A 27,899-nucleotide genomic window follows, 5' to 3' on the forward strand; every position below is an offset into this window, starting at 1 on the left:
ACAATTATTAACTTTTTCTGACATTGGTAAAAAGCAAGAAAATTTCCCAATGGGGTATAGTGAAGACTTCGGTTCTGAAACTCAAACATTTCAGTAGTCGGCCGACCGGCACTTGCGAAATGCTTCTGCTTCGGGCATCGCGCGGCAAGAAAGACTAAAGAAAATGGTGTCGGCTGCATGTTTTATACCCCTGCCATCATGGAAGAGAAGACAGCAACCGACGCAAGACCCAAGACTTCGGAATTCAGGCCGACTGAGGGCACCCTGCCAGCAGATTACCCAAATGTAATGACTGCACAATGAAACACGAAGAACATCCGCTGGTTCCATAGTTGAAGTATCTCGTGGCATACCAGACTCCGAATGGGTCTCAGTAGAGGCCTGCAAATTATAAGTAGCAGGTATGAGGGGCTGCAAAAGCGCATCACTGAGTACCTGCGAACTGGCAACTGGCTTAGAAGCGTCATCAGCAGTTTTGGACCTCGGCGGCCTGTCTCTGTCTATCTTTGAGTTTTTTCAGAATCCCGGTAGTCGGATGGCTAACAGACGACATTTCTGGATAATTAAAACGAGAACCAAAATATTTAGAAGCAAAAATATACAGAAGATGAACAGTGAGCTGATTAAATAAAGCACAAAACCGACAACAAAGTACGTCGTGGTCAGGGCCAAGGCAAGAAATACAGTATGAATGAAAATCTTTATGAGGTATTTGCTTTCCACAAGTAATGTAATTAACTTTTACTGACATCGGTAAGGAGCAAGCAAAAGTTTCCTCAATGGGGTACTTAGCTTTAAGTTGAAGACTTTGGTTCTGAAACTCGAAAACGAAAACGAAAATTTCAGGAGCCGGCCAACCGGCACTTGCAAACTGCTTCTGCTTCGGGCACCGCACAGCAAGAAAGACTGATGTAATGGTGTCGGCTACATGTTTTATACCCCTGACGTCATGGAAGAAGGAACAGCAACAGATGCAGGACCCAAGACTTTGTTAATCAGGCCGACTGAGGGCAACCTGCAAGCAGATTACTCAAATGTACTGACTGCAACAGTGAAACAAAGAACATCATGTGGAATCTGTATCCTTGGGAAACTATATTCAAAACCCATTTGTCCTGGGTAATGAGTTCCCAGTTTTGCATGCAGGGTGAGCTTTACTCCTAAGGGAGCAGGCAGTTGAGCAGGGCTTGGAAGAGTTAAGTTTAAGTTATTGTGCCATTTTTCCGTAGGGGGGAGGCTTACTACTCCCTGCTTTGGAAGTGGGAGCCCCACACTGCTTAGCCCTGTACGTAGCCTGGGACTAACCTAGGTGGTCTGCTGTTCCTAGGTTTGGACTGAGAAAGCCTGGAAGAGACTGGAAAGGACCAATTCTTTGAAGGCCAATGCCTACTAAATCTGGGAGGCTGTACTTGTAGGAAATTTTTAACAGTTTGCATAGATTTAGCTTATTCCTCCATCCTTTTGAGGACTTCTGCTTTGTTGACAAACATGCGGTCTTGGTTTACGGGAGCATCCAGTAATTTAGCTTTAACATGATCTTTCAAGTTTTGCTCCTTAAGCCAAGCATGCCTTCCAAGTACAAACCCAGTGACAGCAGCCCTGCAAGATGCTTCTAAAAAGTCAAAACCACATTGCAAAGTATGTTTACCAAATTGTTCTGCAGAATGCATTAAATCCTGTAATTCTTTATGTTCAGCACAGTCAGGAATTGACATCATTTTCTGTTTAAATAGTCCCATAATACTTTAACATATGAAGCTTGCAATTTAAAGCCCTAATGGACAAAATAGCAGAAGTGTATACCTTCTTACTCCATATGTCCAAGGCTCTAGAATCTCTATCACAGGGGGTAGTATTTTTGGCAGCAGTAGCCTTAATGCATTTTGGTCCTTGGGAAATTGTCTCTGGATCTGCAGTAGGATTCTTGAAGAGGAACTTGTGAAAGTCAGGTACTCTGTAATACCGGTCAGATTTTCTGGGAGCTGGAGGTAAAGTATCTGGGGAAAGGCTGGATTCCAAGAAAGCATCATCTACAATGTCCAGAACATGCTAAAGGCCTGTGTTGAGGAAGGGGTAAGAATTCCCTAAGCCTCTTTTTGGAGTCGAAGAAATCCTGGCTTTCCCAGTGGAAATGCTCCTAAGAGTGTGCAAGGGATCACCAAAAGAAAAATCTTCTGGAGGGGAAGCACAGGGAATGGAATCCTCTGCATCAGAATCCTCATAGGTCGATAAAGGCAAATCCTGGTCATCAGAAGGAACAGAAATATCAGATTCCTGATCAGAAGAATCAGAAGGAAAATCAGTTCTAGGTCTCTTAGAGGGGGAACGCTGGCTTCCCCTAATTAAGGTAATAAGGTGTTCAGCCATTCTAAGCATTTGTTTTTTAGGCATATGGGCCTGAGCATGCAGTTTGGACGTCGGTTTTCTAGGCGTGGTGCGAGTTTTAGGCCTGGATGAAGAAGATGGCGTCTGTTTAAAATGCAAGTCTGTAGGCCTGAATACACCCTCAGAAGCTGGTGCATGCACAGAGGATCCGGACCCATCCAAGGTAGACATCTGCAGGTTCCATAGTCGAAGAAGCATCTCGTGGCATACCAGACTCCGAATGTGTCTCACTAGATGCCTGCAAATCTGAGGTAGCGGGTATCAGGGGCTGCGAAAGCACCTCACTGAGTACCAGTGGACTGGCGACTAGCTTGGGAAGCGTTGTCAGCAGTTTTGGACCTATGCAGTCTGTCTTTACGTTTTTTTGGAAGATCCGTAGTCGGATGGCTTAATGAAGCCATTCTGGAGTACTGATACCGAATACCAAAATAATTTGCTGCAAATATAGCCCAACGACGAAAAGTTAGGGGATTGAACAACGCACAAAACTGACAGTGAGGGACGTCGTAGTCTGGGCCTAAGCAAGGAATGCAGTACGAATGAAAATCTTTGAGGTATTTGCTTTCCACAGGTAAGACAATTGCTAACTTTTACTGACATCGGATGGAGCAAGAAAAAAGATCCCCAACATGGTACTTAGCTTTTTTTTTAAGACTTCGGTTCTGAAACTCGAAAATGAAAATTTCAGGAGTCGGCCGACCGGCACTTGCGAACTGCTTCTGCTTCGGGCACCGCACAGCAAGAATGACTGGGGTAATGGCGTCAGCTGCACTTTTTATACCCCTGACGTCATGGAAGAAGAGACAGCATCTGATGCAGGAATCCAAGACTCGGCTGGCTGAGGGCTACCTGCAGGCAGATAACCCAAATGTGATGACTGCAACAGTGAAACACGAAGAACATCTGGAACTGGCTTTGAAAGAAGTAAAGTATATTTTAACAAGGTGAAGAAAAATTACTATTGTAAACTGCTGACGTGAAGTGCAGTGACAAGCTTTAAAATTACAAGTGCAAATCACTGACCTGTGGTGTACTGACGACCTTTAACAACCTGGCTCAAGTACCCCAGTTTCAGCCTTGATATATAATAAATCCTTAAACACAAAAGCCCCTCTCTTCCTCAAACAAATGAAAAAAAAAAAGCTGGCAACAAAGTAGAATTTCAAAATAAAAACAACATTTTTGCAAAGGGGTAGCAAACCAGGAAAAGTACAGTTGTGTACACTTACCATAAATGTAGATGTTCGAGTGTATTCACTGTTGCAGTCATTACCATTTGGGTAATCCTGCTGGCAGGTTGCCCTCAGCCAGCCTGAATTTCAAAGTCTTGGGTCCTGCGTCGGCTGCTGTCGCCCCTTCCCTGACGTCAGGTCATCAGGGGTATAAAAGCAGCAGCCTACGCCATTTTCTTCAGTTTTTCTTGCCCCAGATGTCAGGTGCCCCCTAAAAGGGTCGCCAAATTTTATATATATAAATCAATAAATATACCAACATAAATTTTACCTTCATCTATAAGCAAATACACCACATAGGTTGTATAAATCAGAGAAGGAAAGATAAGATCCATAGAAAAAAGGGGGATGGCGGGTGGTAACCTGAACTGCATCAGTGAATACACTCGAACATCTACATTTATGGTAAGTGTACACAACTGCACTATGTTGCTAGTGTTTCACTGTTGCAGTCATTACATTGGGGTAGAGTCCCAAAGCTATGGTTGGGAGGCTGGAGCTGAACAGCATTAGGAGCGGCTATGAGGCCCTGCAGAACTGCAGTGGCAAAGCCTGCCCTGGATTTAGAGTAGAATGGCAGATAATGCTTTGTAAACGTGTGCACTGAACTCCAAGCAGCCGCCTCTAAAATGTCTCTGGTTGGTACTCCCCTGAGAAAGGCTGCTGAAGTGGCTGCAGCTCTGGTGGAATGTGGCCTAATGCCCTTAGGCACTGGCTTGCCATGGTGTGAATAGCATAAACGAATGCAGTGGCCTATCCACTTCGAAATAGTCTGCTTTGAGATAGCCTTTCCTTGTGACCCTGCAGCATATGCCACTAGTAATTGCTCTGTCTTCCTGAAAGCTTTGGTTCTGTCCAAGTAGAATCTCAGCTGTGTACATCCAAAGAGTGCAGAATTCTCCCCCCCCCTTGTTCTGTGGATTTGGATAAAAAGTTGGCAGATGAATAGTTTGGTTAAGAGCCACACTGGACACCACTTCAGGCATAAATGTTGGGTTTGTTCTTAGAGAGACCCTGTCTGGATAAAAAATGATAAAAGGTTCCACAGCCATGAGCGCCTGTAGCTCTGAAACTCGTCTTGCAGAAGTAGTTGCTAGGGGCAGAGCTGTTTTCCAAGACAAAAACTTTATATCAACAGTAGCAGCTGGCTCAAAAGGAGGCAGGGTGAGCTTTTCCAAAACATAGTTGAGGTTTCATGCAGGTACTGGTGATCTCCTTGGAGGCTTTAAATTTTTGGCTCCTCAGAGGTACTGCTTTAATAAAGGATGAGAAAAAATTGGTGGCTCTGTATTGTAATGAGCCGAGATGGCAGAGGCATGAATTTGAATTGATGAAAAGGATAGGCCTTTGTCCAGCATCTCAGTTAAGTATGGAAAAATCTGAGGAATATTTGGTACAGTTGTATCAGTTCCTTGTGCCTGGTTCCAAGCACAGAATCTCTTCCATTTTTCAGCACAAGATTTTCTTGTACTAGGACTTCTGGCTTTCAGAATGACATCCATCACAGCTTTGCTGAGAGGTGCTTTTTGTATGACTGCATTATCCGTCATGCTGCCAGGTTTAATGTCCTGAGTTGGCTGTGCAGGATCTGATTGTTTTGCTGGGACAGTAGACGAGGTAAGGTCCAAGCTGGGTAAAGAGAAGTTCCTTAGGATTGGATACCAGTACTGGAGGGGCCAGTCTGGGGCAATCAGTATCATCTTTGGTTTCGCCTGTCTGACCTTTAGGAGTACCTTGGGGAGGAGAGGCAGTGGAGGGAAGGCACAGACTGATAGGGTTTTCCAACTGAAAGATAGGGCGTCCACTTTCCATGCTTGTCTGTGATAAGTCCTTGTGCAGAATCTTTTTAGTTGGTAGTTGTGAGGGGAGGCAAATAGATGTCCAGGCATCCCTACTTCCTTGTTATCATGCTGAAGACTTGTGGATCCAGCTGCCACTCGTGGGGATCCATGAGGTTTCTGCTTAGTTCGTCTGCCAAGAGTATTTTCCTTTCCTGGCAGGAATTGTGCCTGCAAATGTACTTGTCAAGTCAAAGCAGTGTCCCACAATGTCATGGCTAGTCTGCAAAGGGGGTAAGAATGTGTGCCCCCCTGCTTGTTTATATACCACATGACCGTGGTGTTGTCTATCAGTTGTTGTCCTGGATGAAGTAGGTCCTTGAAGGCTGTCAGGGCATTTTAAACAGCTAGCATCTCTTTTTGATTGATATGTAGATGCATTTGGATTGAGGTCCATGTGCCCTGAATGCATCTTCCTGCCATGTGTGCCCCCCAGGCATAATCTGATGCATCCGTTGTTAACGTCTGCCTGGCTGTGGGTAATGTGAATGGCTGTCCCTTCTTATGGTGACAAAGCCTTTGCCCACCATCGAAATTCCTGTTGCACGCAGAGAATGAGAGTAATCATCGTTTCCAGGCTGTGGCAATGTTGAGTCCAAACACTTTTTCGGTACCATTGAAGTTTCCTCATATGCAGTCTTGCATACAGAATTAGTAGGATGCAGGATGCCATGAAGCCCAAAGCCTGCAGAATTTTTCTTGCAGATAACTTGGCCTTTGTTGCCAACATTGTGAAATAGGTAGTCAGTTGCCTTTGTCTGGCATGAGATAAACCATCTGGGCAGTTGTATTCAAGCTTGCACCCAGGAATGTTATATCGAGAGGGTACTAGTTTTGATCTATTTTAGTTGACTGTGTACCCTAAGCATGTTAGAAGTCTTTTCACAAATACCAGATGTTGAAGAAGAATGTCCTTGTTCTCTGCTTGAATTAGACAGTCGTCCAAGTAAGGGTATATTTGTATTCCTTTGTCTGCAGAATACAATTACTAGTGCCAGGCACTTTGTAAAGACCCTGGGCGCAGTAGATAAGCCAAAGGGCAGTGCAGAGAATTGGTAATGCATTGAACCAACCTTGAATCTGCGGTATCTTCTGCACAATTGTCTGATTGGTACATGCAGGTATGCCTCTTTTAGGTCTAAAGTCACAAGCCAAGCGTTCTTGCCCAGCATGGGCAAAAGCTGCTGCAAAGTCAACATTTTTAATTTTGGAATAAGCAGGAATGTGTTCAGAATAGATAGGTCCAGTATCGGCCTCCAGGCCTTGTCCTTTCTGGGTACCAAGAACAGTAGAGTAAAATCCTTATCCCTGCTCTTGCTCTGGTACTTGCTGAATGGCCCCCATGTCCATGAGGGATGAAACTTGTTTTTGTGCCTCTCCCCATTGACTTTTTGGAAGATCTGGCCAGCCGTTTGCCTGGAAATGGAATTTGTAGCCTTGTGACACTATATTTAAAACCCATTTGTCCTGGGTTATAATGTGCCAATTTTGAGCAAAAAGTGCTAATTTTCCCCCTAAGGGTGCTGCCAGAAGATAAGTGCTTGGTGCAGGTAGGGGAAAGTCATTCGGACTGCTTTCTGTATATTTGTGCTTTGGCGGTAGAAGCACCCCATTGTTTTGACCTTTTCTAACCTTGCGCCTGGGATCTGCCCCTTTGAGGTCTGTCAGACACAGGAAAGGACCAATTTTTTGTAGGCCAGTGTCTACTAAACCTAGGTGGCTGTACTTGCAAAAACTTTGCATAGATTTAGCTTTGTCTTCCATTTTCTTTAACACCTCTTCTGCCTTAGCCCCAAAGTATCAATCATGCTGTAAAGGTGCATCTAGTAACTTAACTAACATGATCAGGCAGATTTTGTTCCTTTAACCAAGCATGCCTCCTAATTACAGAACTATTAAATGCGGCCCTGCGGGAGGCCTCCAAAGAATCAAAACTACACTGCAAAGTATGTTTTCCAGCTTGTTCAGCTGCATGCAGTAAATCCTGCATTTCCTTGTTTTCAGCACATTCAGAATTTATCATTTTCTGTTTAAGCAATCCCATGAGATGTTGCTGATACTTGAGCATATGAAACTGACAGTTTAAGGCCCTTATAGCCAAAGTTGCAGATGTGTAAACCTTTTTTCCCCATCTATCCAGTGCCCTTGAATCTCTGTCAGAGGGGATTGGGTTTTTTGCTGTAGAAGCCTCAACTCCCTTGGGACCCTGTGAAACAGTTTCTGGGTCAGCAGCAGGGTTTTTAAAAAGAAATTTGTGAGAGTCAGGAACCCTGTAATATCGGTCAGGCTTAACAGGAGCTGGAGGTAAGGAGTCAGGGGTCAAACTAGACTCCGAAAACACATCTACAATGTCTAACACGGGTAATGGCTAGAGGCCTGTGCTGTGGTAGTAAAAGGAAATCCCTGAGCCTCTTTTTAGATTCTGAAAAATCTTGGCTTTCCCAGTGAAAATGCTCCCTCATGGTATGCAAGGTTTCCCCAAAGGAATAATCCTCTGGAGGGGATGTTGAAGGTATAGATTCTTCACCATCAGAATCCTCATAGGGGGGTAAAGAATATCCCTGATCAGAAGAGGAATCAGAAGAAATAGAAACCTGATCTAAAGATTCGTAGTCCATCTCTTGCCTAGGCCTCTTATCAGGAGGGGCATGGGAACCCCTGATCAAGGTAATCAGGTCTTCGGCCATATTGATCATCTGTTTTTTGGGCATAGAGGCCTGTACACGTGGCTCATGAGTTTGTTTCTTTGCTTTAGAAGCTGCTTTAGTCTTTGAAGCTGAAGTCGTTTTAATGTAAAGATGTTGTGGTCTGAATATACCCTCAGAAGCCGGTACCTGCTCAGCGGCTCCTGACCCATCTGAGGGATTAGCGTCCGAGGCACCAATACTTTGAGTATCCAGCGGCATGGCCGACTTCACGTGGGGGTCGGTAGCAGCCTGCGACTCTAAAGTAGTGGGTGTCAGGGGCTGCGAAAGTGCCTCACTGAGAACTGGCGACTGGCTTAGGAGAAGCTTCGTCGTCTGTTCTGAGCCTTGGTTGTTATTCTCTATCCTTTTCTTTGCGTTTTTTGTAAACTCCGGTAGTCGGATGGCTATCAGATGACATTTTAGGATAATTAAACCTGCTATCAAAATACTTTAAAGCAAAAGTATACAGACACTTAATAGTGTGTTGGTTAAATCTAGCACAAAACCGACAACCAGAAACATTGTGATCAGGGCCTCGTGTCTCGTGGCATACCGGACTCCGTAGTAGTGGGCATCAGGGGCTGCGAAAGCACCGCACTGAGTACCGGCAAACCGGCGACCGGCTTAGGAGAAGCTTCATCGGTTTTGGACCTTGATGGTCTGTCTGTCTTTTTCTTTGCATTTTTTACGGATTCCGGTAGTCTGATTGCTAACAGACGACATTTCTGGATAGTTAAATTTTGAGCCAAAATATTTAGAAGCAAAAATATACCGACGCTTAATAGTGCGTTGGTTAAATTTAGCACAAAACCGACAGCAAGGAATGTTGTGGTTAGAGCCTAGGCAAGGAATACAGTACAAATGAAAACCCTTATGAGGTATTTGCTTCCCACAAGTAATACAATTATTAACTTTTACTGACATCGGTAAGGAGCAAGAAAAAGTTTCTCCAATGGGTTACTTAGCTTTAAGTTGAAGACTTTGGTTCGGAAACTTGAAAACGAAAATTTCAGGAGTCGGCTGACCGGCACTTGTGAACAAAAATGGCGCCAGATGCATGTTTTATACCCCTGACAACCTGACGTCATGGAAGAAGAGACAGCAACCGACGCAGGACCCAAGACATTGTTACTCAGGCCGACTTGAGGGTAACCTGCCAGCAGATCACCCAAATCTAATGACTGCAACAGTGAAACACGAACATCATCTATCGGTCGTTGGTAATAGAGGCCCAGTTGTTTGCATGGAAGGAGAGTTTTCCTCCTAGGGGCACAATCAGGTGGGCAGAGGTAAGGGGTGGAGGTGTAAAGTCATTGTGAGTTCTTACCATAAGGGGGAAGGGCTTAGCACTCCCGGTTTTTGAGGAGGAGGAACTCCATTGCTTTGATCTCTGAATTCCCTGGGACTGCTGTTTGGGGGGGGGGGGGTCTGCTTCTCCTGGGTCTGGGCTGAGCTGGCCTGGAGGGGGCCTGAAAGGACCAGTGCTTGGAGGGGCAATGCCTACTGAACCTCGGAGGCTGGACCTGTAAAAAGTCTAATTGCACAGATTTAGCTTTTTCTTCTATCTTTAAGACCTGTTTTGCCTTGGTGCCAAACAAATTGTCTTTGTTCAATGGTGCGTCCAATAATTTTGATTTGACATGGTCTGGCAAGGTCTGTTCCTTAAGCCAAGCATGCCTTCAAATGACAGAGCCAGTGACTGCTGCCCTGCGAGATGCTTCTAGGACGTCAAAGCCACATTGCAAGGTGTGCTTAGTAACTTGGTTTGCAGAATGCATAAGCTCTTGTGATTCTTATTTTCTGCACAAACAGGAAAGTAAGAAATTTTTTGTTTGAGGAGTTCCATGGTATGCTGCTATTTCAGCATGTGGAACTGACAATTTAGTGCTCTAATAGCAAGAGTTGCAGAGGTGTATACTTTTTTATCCCTTCTGTCTAATGCTCAGGAATCCCTGTTTGAAGGGGTGGGATTCTTAACTGAGGTTGCTTTAATTCCTTTAGGTCCTTAGGAGATGGACCTCTGGTCAGCAGTAGGATTTTTGAAAAGGAATTTGAGAAGGCAGGGACTCTGTAGTGTCTTTCAGGTTTCCTGGGAGCAGGAGTAAGGGTGTCAGGAGTAAAACTGGATTCCATAAAAACATCATCCACAACATCCAGGACAGGAGGAGTGGCTAAAGGTCTGTGCTGTGGTAAACCTAAGAATTCCCAGAGTCTCTTTTTTGACTGAGGATAGTCCTGACATTCTCATTGGAAATGCTCCCTAAAAGTATGTAGGGTTTCACCAAATTAAAAATCTTTGGGAAGAGAGGCAGAAGGAATGGATTCCTCTGCATCAGAATCCTCATAAGCAGAGATGGGTTGCATGTCTTCATATTCAGAAACCTCAGAGTCATCGGACTCCTGTTCAGATAAAACTACTGGGGACAAGTGTCTTTCTTTTGGAAGGGGTAGCCTAGCTTCACCTAATAAAGCATAACAAGGTCTTCCACCATTTTAAGCATTTGAGATTGAGGCATGGAAGCAGATGCCTGTGCTTGGGTCGTTTTTTTGGGCGTAGCTCATACCCTGGGTCTTAGAAACTTGGCAGTTTTAGAAAGAACTGAAGACGCAAAAGAAGTCATTGGTTTGTATCGAGTACTGGCAGTGCAAAGAACTTCCTTGGAAGCCTGTGCCTGCTCAGCAGCTCTGGACCCATCCAAGGTACAGACATCTGCAGGACCTTTAATCGAAGAGTCTCGCGGCATACCAGACTCTGAACGGGTCTCAGTAGTGGGCTGCGAATCCACAGAAGCTGGCATCAGGGGCTACAAATGCACCTCATTGGGGACAGGAGAACTGACAACTAGATTAATGGAAGCTTTGTCGGTAGTTTTGGACCTGGGCGGTCTCTGCCTTTATCCTTACATTTTTTCGGAAGATCGGTAGTTGGACGGCTTACCGAAGCCATATTGAAATTCGAGGAGTGAGAGCGAAAATATCTAGCTACATTAAGTGCCCGACGACGTATAGTTCTGGTGTTGAACAAAGCACAAAAGCGACAGCGAGGAACATCGTGTTCTGGGCCTAAACAGGTGACGCAGTAAGAATGAAGTCTCAGTGTGGTATTTGCTTTCCACAGGCGAGACAATTGTTAACTTTTTCCGACATCGGTCAGAGCAAGAAAAAAGGATCCCTAACGGGGTACTTAGCTTTAGAAGATTTCAACTTCAATTCAGAAATGAAAACTTAGGTAGAGGCTGACCGGCATTCTTGTCAACTGCTTCTGCTTTGGGCTCCCCAGCAAGAAGGACTGATGTAATGGCATCTGCTGCCTGATTTTATACCACTGACGACCCAATGTCAGTCCTGGAGTGACAGCAACCGATGCAGAAATACTAAGCCTCTGTATTCGAGCCGACTGAGGGCTACCCCTGGCAGGATAACTCAAGTGTGATGACTGCAACAGTGAAACCCGATGAACATCTCCACAAATCTGGCATCTCTAAATATATTCAACTGTATATAACCTTGAGTGTGAGAGGAAATTTTCGCATTCGCCCTAGTTCCACATTTTCACTGAAAAGACTGGCTACCTTCGATTACATCTATTCAAATCCTATTCACATAATATCTACATCAGACAAGCGCATGTACCTCTTTCTGTATGCTGAATATCCTCTAAAATCTATGCCCTAAGACAAGCAAAGCTTGTGCAAATGCTGAGCTGGGTCTTAATTTGGAAGGGACATTCTAAACGCACATTACTAAAAAGAACTTAAAAACTACAAAATACCTACATCAATTTGTGCAATCCATTCTTCCAAGTGTATACGACGTCCATACTGAAGGAGCTGACGGCCAATGTCTTCACAGAGTGGGGTTGTTCCTGCAAAGTAATAGAAAACTCTTAAAAAAATCTACACTTTCTTTACTACATAGAGATACCTCCATAATGACTGACGGGCAGAACAGCAAAAGTCTAACACAGGTTAATGTAAAATCAAGAAATATGCAGTCTCAGAAATTATAACCATTATTATAATATGTGGACCATTTTTTTTTTTTTTTTTTGGTTGGGGGGGGGGGGGGTGAAGTACACTACTGAATCACAGAATCATCATAATTGTTTTTCAAATCTCCTTAAGAGTTATAATAGCATACAATCATAGCTTCCCAGGGACAAATCCAGAAATAATCAGGGACCTTTTTAAAATATTAGCACTAACATGAAACATTGACAGATTAAGATAATGTGAATATACATTTCCTGCAGTAAAAGCAGTGTGTATTCTGTATAATGTATTATTGCCATTATTTATTAAATGCAATTTACAACATTTGATCCAAAAAGTTAATAGTTTTAGGAAGGATTGAGACAGTTAAAATCAGAGTCAAAATCATGGACGTCCAAGACTCTGAGGACAGTTGAGAGGTATGTGTATAATTACATTTTTATTTGTTTATATATATATATATATATATATATATATATATACATACATATATATATACACACACACACACACACACACACACACACACACACACACACACACACACACACACACACACACACACACACACACACACACACACACACACACACACACACACACACACACACACACACTCACTAACATTAAGGCCTTTAAGACTAAAGCTCAAGATGAAAGTTACTACCCCAAAAAAAATACATTCAGTCCACAGCAAGAATGTCATGAATGCTACATTTTCACCACACTGATCACTGTTGATGTAGTCTTAGCTACAAGGGTTATATCTTGCCTAGGATACAACAGCTGGACACCTTCCAAAGCTTCACTGCACCTTCCATCCACCAAACTGTCAAGCAGCTCAAGCCGACCCGACTAAAAAAACAAGTATGAGACTAAAGCCCTTCAGAACTTTGCTGCTGCCAAACCGTATGCTCCTTTGAGGCTTTCGAGGATAGACTGCTGACTTGTGCATTCCTCTGCTGGGCAGCCAACTTCCCTTTGGGGGGGTAAAAACCTTCCATTTTCTTAAGTGTGTTGATGTTTTACTACTACTCTCTTCGGGAAAGTTATTTTAGAGCTAGGAATGTTTTGTTTTAATGGACTGTCTCAAGACTAAAGTACTTTTAAACAGATCACTCTTTCTGACAGTTTAAAAGGAACAAAGTAAATGAAAACTTTTTTTTTTTGAGAAACTGTACTTATTTATTTTTTGGGGCTGGCTTGGTGTTTTAAAGTGCTTTTGTTGTGTTTGTTGCGACTCTGCTGGTCTTCTCCAGGAAAGAGGCACCATTTTCAACTTGACCATGGACAGACTACTGGTCCCATGGTCAATCCTTCTTCCAGTCACAAAGAAAAAGTTAAGCAAACAGCCTTTGCTAACACAGCAGGCTAGCAATTTGCCTCAGCCACAGGTGGGTGACTCTGCTGAGGCTATTTGTTGCATCCCTGACCACTCATCTTTTACCTCTGATCCCTCTAGTGTAGCATCTGCAACCACTATGGACTGGGGGGTTAGCCATGTCTTCTGCAGCTGTTAAGGTCCCCTCATTACACAAGGGAGAGCCAATTGTCAGTTTTGGGAAAGGGAACAGGCAAGGGCTCCCTGTTGTTAAAATGCTTTGCCCATTTCCTGGTGAAGCAGCTGCTGCCATTAGTAACACAGCTGGACCCATTTCCTGTCAAAATAAAACAGAAAATCAAGGATGCATCTCCTCCTCAAATTTCTTTGGATAGGAGTACTTTACGGGGTTTGGCTGAAAGGTTTTAATCCAAGCTACTGATCCTTCTTGTAAAGTAGTTTCCTGGAAAAGAAAGGGATTCGTCTTTTCCTGAAGAGATTCAAGATTCTGAATCTGAACAGGAAGATGCAGGGATTCAGACAGCTCAGTTTCTGAATGTCTCCTATGGGAGTTTCTCTTTCTCTGAGACTACTAGAATGTGTCAGTGTTTTCGGTGCAAGAACATAGATTTCTCAGTTCCTCAGAAAATTCTGAGTTCCAGAACCTACACCCATTCCTCCTGTTCTGTTTGCTTTAGCGTCCGTCTCTGCGTCCGTCTCTGCGTCCGTCTCGGTGAGTTAATATCTGCACACTTCCTGATTTCCAGCGAACTGCCCTTAAAAAGGCAGCTAGGATATATAAAGTTCCTCAGTCTTTTTAAATTTTATACACTTGTTCCTCAATCTTAAATTTTTATACACTGTTCCCAAATCTGACCCAACAGCTACTCTTAAGTTGATTCCACTGCTGTTAAGCACTTAGTTAATTTCAATCCTACCCTTTCTGATGAGGATGGGAAACTTACTGAAAGGTATGAGAAAAAAAAAAGTGTACACCTCTCTAACTTTGATTTTCAGAATTTTGAAATGTCAAGCTCATATGTTAAAGTTTGCTTTGAAAAATTGTGAAAGCATGAGGAATGCTTTAGCTGCAAATTCTTCTTGTGAGGAAAAATCTCTTAAACTTAGTTCTTCTGCTGCATAGGTCGCTACACATTGTTAGTAGAGTGTATACGACTTGGTTGAAACTTCTTCTAGGGCTATGGCCACTTACTGCTTTGAGGAGGTCTGCATGGCTGCATTCTTAGAACCTCCCAGATGATGTTGAAAATGAGATCTGAAATCCTCCCTTGGATAGAGTTTTAGTGTTTGGCCCCTCTGCTGCACAGGTGATCATAAAAGAGTGATGAAAGGGGCAAGCTGATCCAGTGAATCTCCAAGATTTTTCAGCCCTCCTTTTTCAAACTATCCAAGGGTTTTTTCCTGAATAAAAGTCAGGTAAAACAGATGTTAAAGAAGAAATGGCAAGAGGGTTCCAAAAAGAAGCTTCAAACCTCACAAAAAGTACAGTTTTGTACCTACCATAAATGTAGATGTCCGAACGGGATAGCATCTGCAGTCATAACAAGTGGGTTGTCCTGTCGTCAGGCAGCCCTGCAGTCGGCCGGATTCCAAAGTCCGGGTCCGGCTTCGGCTGATGTCGCACTTCACCCGACGTCATCTCTGTTGGTCTTCGGGTATATAAGCATCAGCCGACGCCATTTTCCTCAGTGTTTCTTGCCCCAGATGCCAGTAGCCCTCTTGCAGGCTAAAATTTGGATAGATGCCAATGTTTCCAAATAGATAGAGGTAAACACAATCATAAGCATATATGTACATATATACAAACAAATACACCATAAAGACTCCCCCAACAGCTAGCTATTAGGAGGGTAAACACCCTAGGAGTACCACAGAGGGAAGGAGGGAGGGTAATCCTGACTGCAGATGCTATCCAGTTCGGACATCTACATTTATGGTAGGTACAAAACTGTACTATGTCCTTCATGGATGCATCTGCAGTCATAACAAGTGGGTAGAATACCATAGCCAACTAGGGAGGAGGATAAAAGTAGATTTTGGTGTGTTTAGGATCCCTTGCAGTACAGCAGTGGCAAACCCTGCTCGGGATCTGGAATATAGAGGCAAATTATAATGCTTGGCAAATGTATGCACGGAGGTCCAAGTAGCCGCCTCAATAATGTCTTTGGTTGCCACTCCTCGTAAGAAGGCTGTGGTAGTGGCTGTTGCCCTTGTAGAATGAGGTCTTATGTTTTGTGGAATTGGTTTTCCATGGAAGGAGTAACAGTATCGTATGCAATTTCCTATCCATTTGGAGATTGTCTGTTTGGAAATAGCTTTTCCTTCCCTTCCTGTTGCATAGGCTACAAAAAGTTGGTCAGTCTTTCTGCTATTTTTGTTCTGTCCAAGTAGTAGCGTAGCTGTCTATGTACATCCAAGGTATGCAGTATTCTTTCCCTCTGTTTTGTGGGTTGGGAAAGAAGGTAGGTAGGTGGATTGCCTGGTTTAAAGACACTCTGGATACCACCTTGGGCATAAATGTAGGATTAGTCCTCATGGACACTCTATCTTGGTGGAAGATTAGGAAGGGTTGCACTGCCATTAAGGCCTGAAGTTCTGAAACCCTCCTTGCTGAAGTAATTGCTAGCAGGAAAGCAGTTTTCCATGACAGGTGTTGTAGGTCTGCTGTTGCTGCTGGTTCAAAGGGTGATAGTGTCAACTTTTCTAGCACAAAGTTTAAATCCCAAGCTGGTAATGGTGGTTTCCTTGGAGGTTTTACATTCTTGATTCCTCTGAGGAACTGCCTGAGCAAAGGGTGCGAAAAACAGGTGGATCAAAGCTGTATTCTGCTGAAATAGCTGATGCATGTATCTTGATGGAGGAGTAGGACAGGCCTGAATGAAGAAGTTCGCCAGATACTCCAGAATGTTAGGCATATCTATGTTTGACACCTCTTTTCCTCTTTCCGTACTCCAAATGACAAACCTTTTCCATTTTCCAGCATAGTTCCTTCTTGTTGAAGGTCTGCGCTTCAAGAATAATGTCTTTAACTCTTTGTGAAAGTTCTGGATTAGCTGCTGCTATGTGATGTTCCATGCAGTCAGTTGCAGCGTTTTAGGTTTGGATGTATGATGCTGTAGTTGTTCTGAGTTAACATCAAAGGCATCAGGGTATTGGCCACATATTGTTCCGAGACATGCTCTTCAGTAGTGGGTACCAGTGTTGTCTTGGCCAGTTTGGAGCTATCAGGATTATCTTTGGACGTTCTTCCTTGATTTTTAGTAGTACCTTGTGTATCAAAGGAAGAGGTGGGAATGCATATGCTGTCAGGCCTTTCCAGTTGATGGAGAGTGAGTCCACTTTCCATGCTAGTGGGTGGAATGTCCTTGTGCAGAATTTTTTGAGCTGGTGATTGAGAGGTGATGCGAATAGGTCTATCTGTGGCATTCCCCATTTCTTTGAGATGGTCTTGAAGATGTCCGGGTGCAGCTTCCATTCGTGGGCATCCGAAGTGGTTCTGCTTAATATGTCTGCTAGAGTATTGTCTTTCCCCGGTACAAATATTGCCTGTAACTGAATGTTGTAGCTGAGTGCCAGGGTCCACAGCTCCAAGGTCATTCTGCATAGGGGGTATGAATGAGTGCCTCCCTGTTTGTTGATGTACCACATGACTGTGGTGTTGTCTGTCCTTATCATCAACTGGCCCTCTTTGAGAAATGGTTTGAACTTTTGGATTGCCAGTTTTACTGCCAGCATTTCTTTTAGATTGATGTGCAGGTGAAGTTGATCCTGTGTCCACAATCCTTGCACGCATTTGTCCAGCATGTGGGCCCCCATCCTAGGTCTGAAGCGCCTGTTGTGATGGTCTGGCTTGGTTGACATCTGCGAAAGGGTAGGCCTGGGTTTGACTGGCATGCCTGAGCCCACCATAGGAACTCCTGTTTTAAGCATGGAATTAGTGGGATTTCTGTTTCTAGACTGTGTCTGTGTTGGGACCATAAATTCTTTAGGTACCACTGTAGTTTCCTCATATGTAGTCTGGCAAATGGGACCAAGATTATGCATGATGCCATGAAGCCCAAGGCCTGCAGAACTTTTCTTGCTGTTAACTTGTTCAGTTTTGTTAGTGCCAAGAAGTAAAGAGGAAGTTCTTTTGTTTTTCTGTAGTCAGGAATGCCATTTGCTGTACTGTGTCCAATTCAGCCCAAGAATGTCCTTGTTTGGGATGGTATCAGCCTTGACTTTTGTAAATTGACTGTGTATCCCAGTCCTTGTAGCAAGTAAATGACCCTTTGTAAATCCGTTGTCAGCTTGCTTTTGTTGTCCCCTTGTAGCAGGCAGTCGTCCAGGTATGGGTAAATTTGAATTCCCTGTAGTCTGCAATGGGCGATTACTGATGCCAGGCATTTTGTGAATACTCTGGGCGCAGTAGATAAGCCAAAGGGCAATGCTGAGAATTGATAGTGCTCTGATCCTGCAAGAAATCTGAGGTATCTTCTGCAGATTGGTCGAATGGGGACGTGCAGGTATGCCTCCTTGAGATCTAGAGTTACCAGCCAAGACTCCTTGCCCAGCATGGGAAGAAGTTGCTGTAGGGTCAGCATTTTGAATTTTGGGACAATGATGTATGTATTTAAGGTGGACAGGTGGAGAATTGGTCTCCAACTTTTTTCCTTTCTTGGAACTAGGAATAGTCTGGAATAGAACCCCTTTCCTTGTTCTGCTGTTGGCACTCTTTCCACAGCTCTCATGTTTGCTAACTCCATTATCTGGCGTAGAGCCTCTGTTGTTTGATTTGGAGGTAGATTTGGCATTCCTCTTTTGACTGGTAAAGTGTGGAAGTGAAACCGTAACCTTGATCTATGGTTTGTAAAATCCACTTGTCTTTTGTTATGTAGTGCCAGTTCTTTGAAAATAAGGTTAACTTTCCGCCTAGAGGAGCTGCTATTTGTTCCCTGGTAGGCGGATTTATGATTAAGTCACTGTGGTTGTGCTGATGTAGTGGCAGTGGCTGTGTCTGTGCCTCTGTTGTTACCTTGCCACTGTCGTCCTCTGTAGGCACCTCCTCTGGATTGGTTTCTGCCTCTGGGACGCCTATTCCTGCCCCGTTGAAGTTTTGTGGAGTCAGGAAAGGACCAATTTTGGCAGGCCAGTTCCTGCTAAACCTTGGGGTTGAACCTGCAAGAAATCTTTAACAGTTTGAACAGATTTTGCCTTCTCTTCCATTTTCTTCATAACCTGCTGGGCAGGTGTACCAAACAAACTTGTTTTGTCCATAGGAGCATCTAGCAACTTAGCTTTAACATGATCCGGTAAAACTTGTTCCTTTAGCCATGCATGCCTTCTTATCACTGTGCCTGTCATGGCTGATCTAAATGAAGCCTCCAGTGCATCATAGCCACATTTTAAGGAATGGTTGCTAACCTGTTGTATGTTATTTACCATCTCTAATACATATTTCTTATCAAGAGATTCATCTGTGGTTAGTTTTTTAGTTAACTGATCGAGCATAAACTCTTGGTATTGTATCATGTGAAACTGACAGTTTAAAGCTCTAGCTGAGAGAGTAGCTGAAGTGTAGACCTTTTTACCCCATCTGTCTAATGACCTTGCTTCCCTTTCAGAAGGAATAGGGTTTTTAGCTATGGTCGCGGCTACTGCCTTGGGACCCTGGGATATAGTTTCTGGGTCTGCAAGTGGGGCCTTGTAAAGGTGGTGATGAGTATCTGGCACCCTGTAAAATCTGTCTGGTTTGGCAGGGGCTGGGGGTAAAGAATCTGGAGCGGAGCAAACATAATTGAAAGCATCATCCACCACAGAGAGAACAGGAGGGATAGCTAAGGGCCTGTGCTGTGGGAGGTGCAGAAAGGTCCTAAGTCTTTTTCTGGAGTCTGAAAAATCCTGTTGCTGCCATTGGAACTGTTCTCGCATGGCATGCAAGGTTTCCCCAAAGGAGAATTCTTCTGGTGGGGAAGCAGCTGGAATGGATTCTTCAGCATCAGAATCTTCAAAATTGGAGAAGGGAGCCTCTGGCTGGTCAGTTATGTCTGATTCATCAGCAGAATCATCAGAAGACACTGGCTCAGGGGCTCTGCCCTAGGTCTCTTCTCTGGGGCTGAGAGGCCCTGTCTGGGTGAGATTGAGATCCCTAATTAAAGAAATTACATCTTCTGCCAAAGAAAGCATTTGAGAGCTAGAAGAGTGCCTGGATGTGGGATGTTTAGCAGGCACTGTTTTAGTAGTTTTGGCTGCTTTAGCCCTGGCGAAGGCCTTAATGGACATGGCTGCTGGAGGCCTAGCAGCACCACGTGCTGGGGTAGAGACATCCAAGGGGATGGTGTCTGATCAGTCAACCACCGTAGTGGGTAAAAGTTCTGAGGTCGATTCAAGAGTTGTAGCAGGGGCCTCAGTTGTAAGAATAGGTTCAGCTGTACTTTGATCAGTTTTCTCGGTTTCGGCAGAAACCGAGACACTCATGTTTGCTTTACCGTGGTTTCGGCCGAAACCGCGGACCGCGAGTGTCGGTCTTTATCTTTGCGCTTTTAGTAGATTGGGTAGTCGGAGGATCCGGCGGCATAATGTACGCAAAATCAGAACCGAAAAACTGTTCTGCAAACTCCGACCGACGCCTAAGCGTGCCGGTTGAAAGAGGCACAGGCCGAACAGGCTGCTACGTCGTGGGCTGGGCCTAAACAAGGCAGACAGTAAGAGTGGAAATCTTTATGAGGTATTTGTTTCCCACAGGTTAAACAATTGTTAACTTTTTCTGACATCGGCTGAGGCAAGAAAGAGTCCCCAACGGGGTACTTAGCTTTAGAAGTCTTCGAAGTAGTATTCGGTAGAAGTAATCTCTGGATCCGACCGACCGGCACTTGCGAACAGCTTCTGCTTCGGGCGCCACGCGGCAAGAAAGACTGGGGAAAATGGCGTCGGCTGATGCTTATATACCCGAAGACCAACAGAGATGACGTCGGGTGAAGTGCGACATCAGCCGAAGCCGGACCCGGACTTTGGAATCCGGCCGACTGCAGGGCTGCCTGACGACAGGACAACCCACTTGTTATGACTGCAGATGCATCCATGAAGGACATCTAGGGGCCATCCAAGTCTGAATGACCTTGTGATCTCCCCTCCAACTATGGCCATTTGTTTTCTTCCAGAAAATCTGAATCTCCATTTTTCTCTTTGGCAACAGATTCTTTCAAACAAATGGGTTCTAAAAATCATTCATCAGGGTGACAGCAGTGGGAGGAAATTCCTCCTTTTCAGATGGTCATTCCTCATCCTCCAGAGCAGAGTCTTGTTTCCACCTGTTCTTTGTCACATGCTACCTGAAGGAGTGATAGAACCACTTCCTCCTTCCCTCGTAGGGAAGGATTATTATTAAAGGTTGTTCCTAGCGCCAAATAAAGAAAATTTTGAAGATCAGTTCTGGATATTCTTTTCCTAAACCTGTTTGTGACAGTGCCCAAATTCATCCACTTTACAGCATGTTACCTCTTCTTCCTCTCTCAAGTTTCCTACTATAGCTCTCAACCTCTTAGAGCAAGAGATCTGGACAAAGCCATAAATAAAAGTGGGACAAAAGTCCAAAAATATGGACAATTTTTAAATATTGCTCTTACAGACAGTTGACAGAACAACAGGTTTTGCATTAGCATTAATTTTCTGAAGTTATAAAGTCTGAAGCAAATATGTCATTATTTTCTAACTTCAATCATTAATTATTTGCCACTAATTTGCTGGAAAACCACAATTTTATGAAAAAATGGAGCAAAAATAGAAGGCAAAAATCTGGACATTCTAGGAAATCTGTACAATTGAGAGAGGTTTCCTACTAATACTAGACTTAAAAAAATGCTCATCTCTATTCATCAAGACTTCCAATATTTAAGGATGAGTACATCTGGATAACCATCAGTTCTTTGCCTTACCCTTTGGACTACCCACTGCACCAAGAGTGTTCACAAAGTGTCTAGCTCCAGTTATAGCTCATTGCAGGCTACAGGGTTATCCATATTTTTTTCCAAACTAAGATGACTTGCTTATCCTTGCAGAGTCTTTTTCAAAGTACCAAGGAATCTCTCTGTTGGGTGAGATCTCTCACCACAAGCTGGAGTTTCAATAGAACATTCAGTTGTCTTTCCTGACTCCCTCACACGGGATTGCGTTACTGGGATGCCAATTAGACATCTCAGGTCAAAGAGCTTTTCTTCTACAGGAACAAAAGTAGATTATTTAGACCTCTTTCTAAGGTTTTTACTCAGACTACAGTCACTGTGAGGGAATACCTCTGGATTCTGGGTCTTATGGCATTTGACCAGTGTCATGATATTCCTGGCAAGGGCTCCACATCAGAAAGATACAGTGGTATCTGAAATCTCTTTGGTACATTATCAACCTCCTTTACCTTTTCAAATCCCAGTGCTGGGGTTGTCAGAAGAGAAATCTTTTGGTAGAAACTGATATCCTTAAATCCAGGTCTCCTCTTCTCCCACCCTGCTCCAAAGCAGTTGCTACAGATGCTTCGGACTTTGCTTGGGGAGCAGTTTCAGGAGGGGTAAAAGTGCAGGGGCTGCAGGACAACAAGGACAGACGCAAGCACATAAATATCAAAGACATGCTTGCCCTGATCAAGACACTCAACTGTTTGAACCATCTTTGGTCCCAGGACCTCAAAGTGGTTACAGAAAATACCATAGTCATGTAGTACAAGCAAGGGGTAACCAGGTCATACCCCCTTTACAGACTAACCATGTTAGCCTGCGATATCACTTCACAGGACACTCACTCTTACACAAATCCTATATTCCATCTGAGCAAACTGTGTGGCAGACAAGCTGAGCAAGACCAGGGAAGACCCTCTCAAATGAAACTACATTAAGGGGTCTTCCAATCTTTGCCTTCACACTGATCAATCAATTGGAAAGATTCGGATACAGGACTCCATGTTAGAAAGCCTGGGGCAGATGCCTTTTCTTTTCATTGGACAGGAATGTTCCTGTATACTTTTCCACTAATATCCAGGGTACTTCTAAAGATACAGAAGGAATACCCCAAGATCACTGTGGTGACTCCCTTCTGGTTCAGGCAACTGTGACTCTCCCCGTTTTTGGAAATGGCCAGGAGCAATTACCACAAGCTTCCTCACAGACTGGACCTACTCACAAGAACAGGGGTGGGTGGTTGATGTATCCTGACACCAATCATCTTCAATTAACTGACTGGACTGATAGGGTCTTAATTCCTTTTAGGCACCTGTTTACTGAGGACATGCAGCATGTACAAATGGAGGCAAGAAAGCCTTCTATTAGAAAATCATATATTAGTAAATGGAAATGGTTTTCTAGGTGATGCTAACAACATAGCCAGTACCCATTCAGGGCTAGTTCTGTTTTCAAAATTTGTGTGAATTATTATGTTATGGCGTTTCTTATTCCTCTATCAAGCGTCATATATAAGCCATTTCATCATGTCTACCCATGGATCCTCCTCTTTCAATGCAGTCTCATGTCAAAATGTTCTTGAAAGGGATTTTGCATAAGATGCCACAAGAAAACCGGTGCCCCCTCCTTGGGATGTTAATTTTGTGTTAAAGAAGCTAACACTTGCTTCATTTGAACCAGCTAACCTGTCTGACTTGAGATGCTTAACATGGAACACAGTTGCTTTGACCTCTGCAAGAAAGATATCAAAGTTGCAAGCTTTTATGGTGAATCAACCTTCTCATTTTCCATAGGGACAGAGTGTGTGAGAACTAACCCTTCTTTTATGCTTCAAGTAGTAAGAGTTTTTATTTTATGCCAAAGTATCTCTTCCAGTTTTCTTCCCTAAACCTAAAAACAAGGGAGAAAGGATACTCCATACCTTGGATGCCCACAGACAACTCTGGTAGTAATTTGACAAAACTAAATCTTTCGGATCAATTCTATGAAGGTAAGAAAAACAACCTGCGACAAAAAAGAATTTCCAAATGGTTGCCTAAGGCTGTTACCCTTTATATACTACCAAAACAAAACTATTCTAGGCAGAGTTATTGCCCACTCTACTAGGGTACTGGCTTTGTTATGGCTTCTTGGAAAAGGGTTTCACTCTAGAAGTATTCTAGAAACTGCTACTTGGCCCTCTGTACATACTTTTACAAAGCATTATAAAACTTGATTTCTTTTCTAGTTCCAGATCAACCTTTGCTAGCACCATTACCCAGGGGTTCCTGGACGCTTCTTCCACCTCACAAATGTAGTTGGCCAAGGTAATCTACCCATACAACTACGACTACGGCAGCAGTGATCAAGAATACAGTATAGTTATGCAAGTTGAATGTACCATAACAGCAGGTCTTTAAATGACCACTGCTGCAGTAGTTGCTCCCCCTCTCCATCCGCCTTGCTTTTTTGGTGCATTTTTTATGCCATGGTGTGGACATTTATATTTTTGTTGTTGCTAGTATTGCCCTTCCAGGGGTCAGCCTTCCTCTCTCTGCTGGAAGGAAAGCACTGAAGGGCTTTGTGCCAAAACTTGTTTTTAAATCAACCCAGCTCAAGCTGCTTCACAGTTTGGGTGCGTGGAAGGTGCCTTTATGATTTGGAAGCTGGCTGGCTGTTGTATCCTTGGTAGGATACAACTAAGGTTAATGCAGAAATTATATGAACATCAGCTATTACGGTCAGTCCAACTTACAGAACTGTACATACTGTATTTTAAAGTTCTAAAAGCATATCAGTCTTCTATTAAAATTTAAGGCTCTATGTTGATCTTCTGCTAGAATTTATGCTTCTGTGCTACAGTACCTGGTAAAATCTCCCCTATGAAATGCTAAGGAAATATTACTCTTTCACAGTGATATGGTATACAATAGCATACACATACTACATGATTATGATCTTTCTTGGTGTTTCATGCGGAAAAAGGGAAGCCATGTACATTAGGTCATAATTTATGAAAATAAGTTACTTATGCCTACATGTGTGCATACACTCATATGAGTAAGGGAGTGATCATCCCAATTATTAGAAAAGAATATAGATCCTCTACAACCCTGAACAAAGATGATATTGGGGAACAAATAAATATTGTAATCAGAGACAAACGTTTCAAACACCAGCTGTTACAACACAACATTACAAGCTTACATAAATACACAAAAATACAGTTGTGCAAAATTTTACCATAACAGTAGATGTCTTTCTATTCACTGTTGCAGTATGCTACACCCAAGGCATCTCCCAAGGACTGCCCAACATCCACTCAGTATACCAAAGTCTTCAACTCCTACAGACGCTGTATGTCGCATGTAGACACAGTGCAAGGTGTAGGGCTTATGTTCATAGGTGAGTATTAGGCTAGGCCCTGGAGCCTTTACAAGCCTAGCCCATAAGAAGTACCCTGGCATCGTGCTGCCCGAAGTTAGTTTCTAGTGCCTCTATCTAGCAGAGCCACTGAAGTGATTCCCGGGGTGAATTTTCTGTTTCCCATCCATTCGTCAAGATTTCTTTTGAAGAGGACTAGTACTCTGACGTGTAACAGACGTCTATTCCAGAGTATGGGCAGTCTCTGGGTTAAGAACCTATCTCTCCAGGATGTTCTGTTGATTGTAAGGTTGAGGTCTCTGGAACGTGTGGTGCAGAGGGATTGGGATTTCTTTAGATGTAGCATATCTAACAGGGCTGGGTTAGACATGGCTTTGTAAGTCAAGCATAGATCGTCTCCAAGTAGGTGATACGAGACAGAGAATAACTAGAGGTTTTTTTGCCTGTGTAGGACATGTGTTTAAGGCACAGTATCCTCTTTGTGAGGTACTTTTGAGGTCTCTCCAGTTGTTGCAGGTGTCTGGTGAGGTACATGCCAAATAGGGCATTGTACTCAATGATTGGTATTATGAGGGAGGAGTAGGGAGAGACGAAGACCTCCTTTTTCCTGGATGCAAAACCCTTAGTGATGAGATCGGCCACATAGGACTTTCTGACTACAGTGGCTATGTGGCGGTCAACGGAGAGGCTGCTATCAACCTGTGTTCCCAGATCTCTTATGACACCATCAGTGTTCAGTGGATTGCCAATGAAGTTATAATTCATGGGCACAGAGTTTTTTCAAAGGGGATAACTACGCATTTTTTGGCATTGAGTTTAAGGCCATGGTTTTGGCACCAAACGTTGGTCTTGGTGAGGCCTTTCTGTAGAATGTCTACATCACCTGGTGGAGTTAATAATGGCTCCCAGTTTGCACTAGTCTGTGAACCTGGTTAGCCAGAGACCCTTTGTGTTCGCCTGGACTTCAGAGAAGTAGATGCTAAACAGGAAGGGACCCAGTACCAACCCTTGTGGGACACCAGTTGTGACTGGCCGGCAGTTTGACTTGGAGTCTGCTACTTTAACACTGTGGGTTCTCTGTGAGCCAGTTTGCCACCCACCTAGTGATACAGGGGTTGATGCCTAGTTTAGTGAGTATCTATAATCCCTGAGTAGAGAATGATATCGAAGACTTTGGCCAGATTGAGGTATGCTGTATGAATTACCTTACTGTCATTCACAGCTCTGATTTTTAATTTTCCCCTAACAGATTGGTTTGTTTTTCAATTGAAATGTACAGGTTATAGGTCACATTAAAGGTGGGAAAAGTTTAGACATGATTTATTGTAGTCTCATTTTTTTATATCCCAAAACCTAGCATTTTAACAGGGGTGTGTACACTTTATATCCACTGTATATAACCTTGAGCTACTTGCAAAAACCTACATGTACATTATCTGCTTCCAAGAAATAACATGGCATTGAAAATCTCTAAGAGGTAAACGGGAGTGGGTGGATAAGCATGCAAACACTAACTTGTGATGGTAGCCCCCCCCCCTCCCAAAATCTGAGACACCTAGGGAATTTAACAAATGTGTCTTCTACTTTATTTCTCAGCCATTCTCATTACCACTCATGCTGCATCTAATAAAGAAACGGCATCTACATAATGGATATACACTTTACTTATCCATAGCACTGAACGCTATGTAATTAAGAGCTGAAGTGTCTTATGTTTGGCTGCCTTTTGAACAATGTTAAAAGTACTCCTTAGGGCAAGAAGTTTACAATAGCAGACATGGGTTATCATTAGAATACTAGTGTGCAGTTTTCCTATTAAGCCTCTTTAGTTGAAGTTATTGCATTCTTATCTGCTGCTATGTACTCAATCAGCCACCTCTTCACCTTCAAGTACTATTCTGGACAGCTCAGATGTTGGCACTGAATATGTCTGGTTTAATTTTGATGCCTGAAACAACAGGTACAGTGAGCTGTTCCTAAAGGACACTTCTGACTCTGCTTTTGGGAGTGATCTTTTTACAGAGCTAGTTTACTATTTTCTTGCCAAAATCTGAAGTGGAAAAATCCTTGTCTCCTTTTTTGCACCTTCTCTTCTATCACTATTCTTCAATTATACAGATTTCTATTAAATTATATGCTTAGAACTCACGTTTTCTATTATCTATTAAATTGTGCAGTTAGAACATTTTCTATCAGGAATTTTTCAGTAATACACAAAGGCAAAGGTGTAACAGTTTTAAGTTAGTTGCTTTTTTAAACATGAGTGGTGTTTGCCCTAAACAAAAACAAGCAATGGATGTGTTAATCCTCATGTATAACTTGCCTACCAAAAATGTTAACTGCTCATTGATAAAGGAAGAAGATAACCTTACTTCAAAATATATCTGTATTTAAAAACAGGTGGAAGAAAAGTATATGAAGGTGGTTCTCTTTCAAAGCAATGGTCTACAAAAACGTAATGTGAGTTAATAGTTTTTTTCCATTACTTACATAGCAAACAGCATCTTCAGGTGGCAAAAAAGCTCAGTTGTCTCTCACTACCTACAACTGTAGCTGTACGAGTAAGATCAGTGTTGCAGTATTGACTCTTGAGTCTCCCTGCCATGCAGAAGCCCACAACCAGCCTGATTTCCAGAGTCTTTACATCATCCCTAGACAACAGACGTACAAAGATCAACGTCTGGATGTCTGTGTATAAGAAGGGCATCTGTTGACACCATCTTTCTAAGCAGTGAACAAACAGTTTGATGCCAGAGGATAACAGGACCTCCCCAGATGTTGGGATTTAAGTGAGGAGGAAAAAACATAGGAGGCTGACAGGGGATGAAGATGAAGACTATCTGCAGAAAAATACTCCTCTATCCCTTGCATCCAGCAAGGTGGAGACAAGTGGTCAGCAGATAGATGGACTGGAGGGTGACAGCATGCACTGCAACACTGACCTAATCAAACAGCTACAATTATGGTACGTAGGACACTACAGAACTGTGTTTTTCAGTCAATGTTGCAGTACCTATTCTTGTGAGGACTCCTAAAGCTAAACGTTGGGTGGTAGATCATTGGTATGCCTTAGGAAATATGATTTTGCAAGATGACAGAAGCAAAACCTGTTCTAGTGCTGGAGACACTGCCTAC

General features: G+C 43.3%; 1 protein-coding gene across 1 annotated transcript in view; it reads right to left on the minus strand.

Moving 5' to 3' along the window:
• Positions 1–27,899, minus strand: part of LOC122807612 (cytochrome b-c1 complex subunit 1, mitochondrial) — a 712,697-nt gene that overhangs the window by 243,381 nt on the left and 441,417 nt on the right. The window contains exon 11 of the mRNA XM_044078521.1: positions 11,919–12,007. Coding sequence (XP_043934456.1) covers positions 11,919–12,007 — 89 coding nt within the window. The remainder of the gene's footprint in view (positions 1–11,918; positions 12,008–27,899) is intronic.

Source organism: Protopterus annectens, chromosome 7.part1 (genome assembly GCF_019279795.1).
Source record: "Protopterus annectens isolate FY-2018-M chromosome 7.part1, PAN1.0, whole genome shotgun sequence".
Classification (NCBI taxonomy): Eukaryota; Metazoa; Chordata; order Ceratodontiformes; family Protopteridae; genus Protopterus; species Protopterus annectens.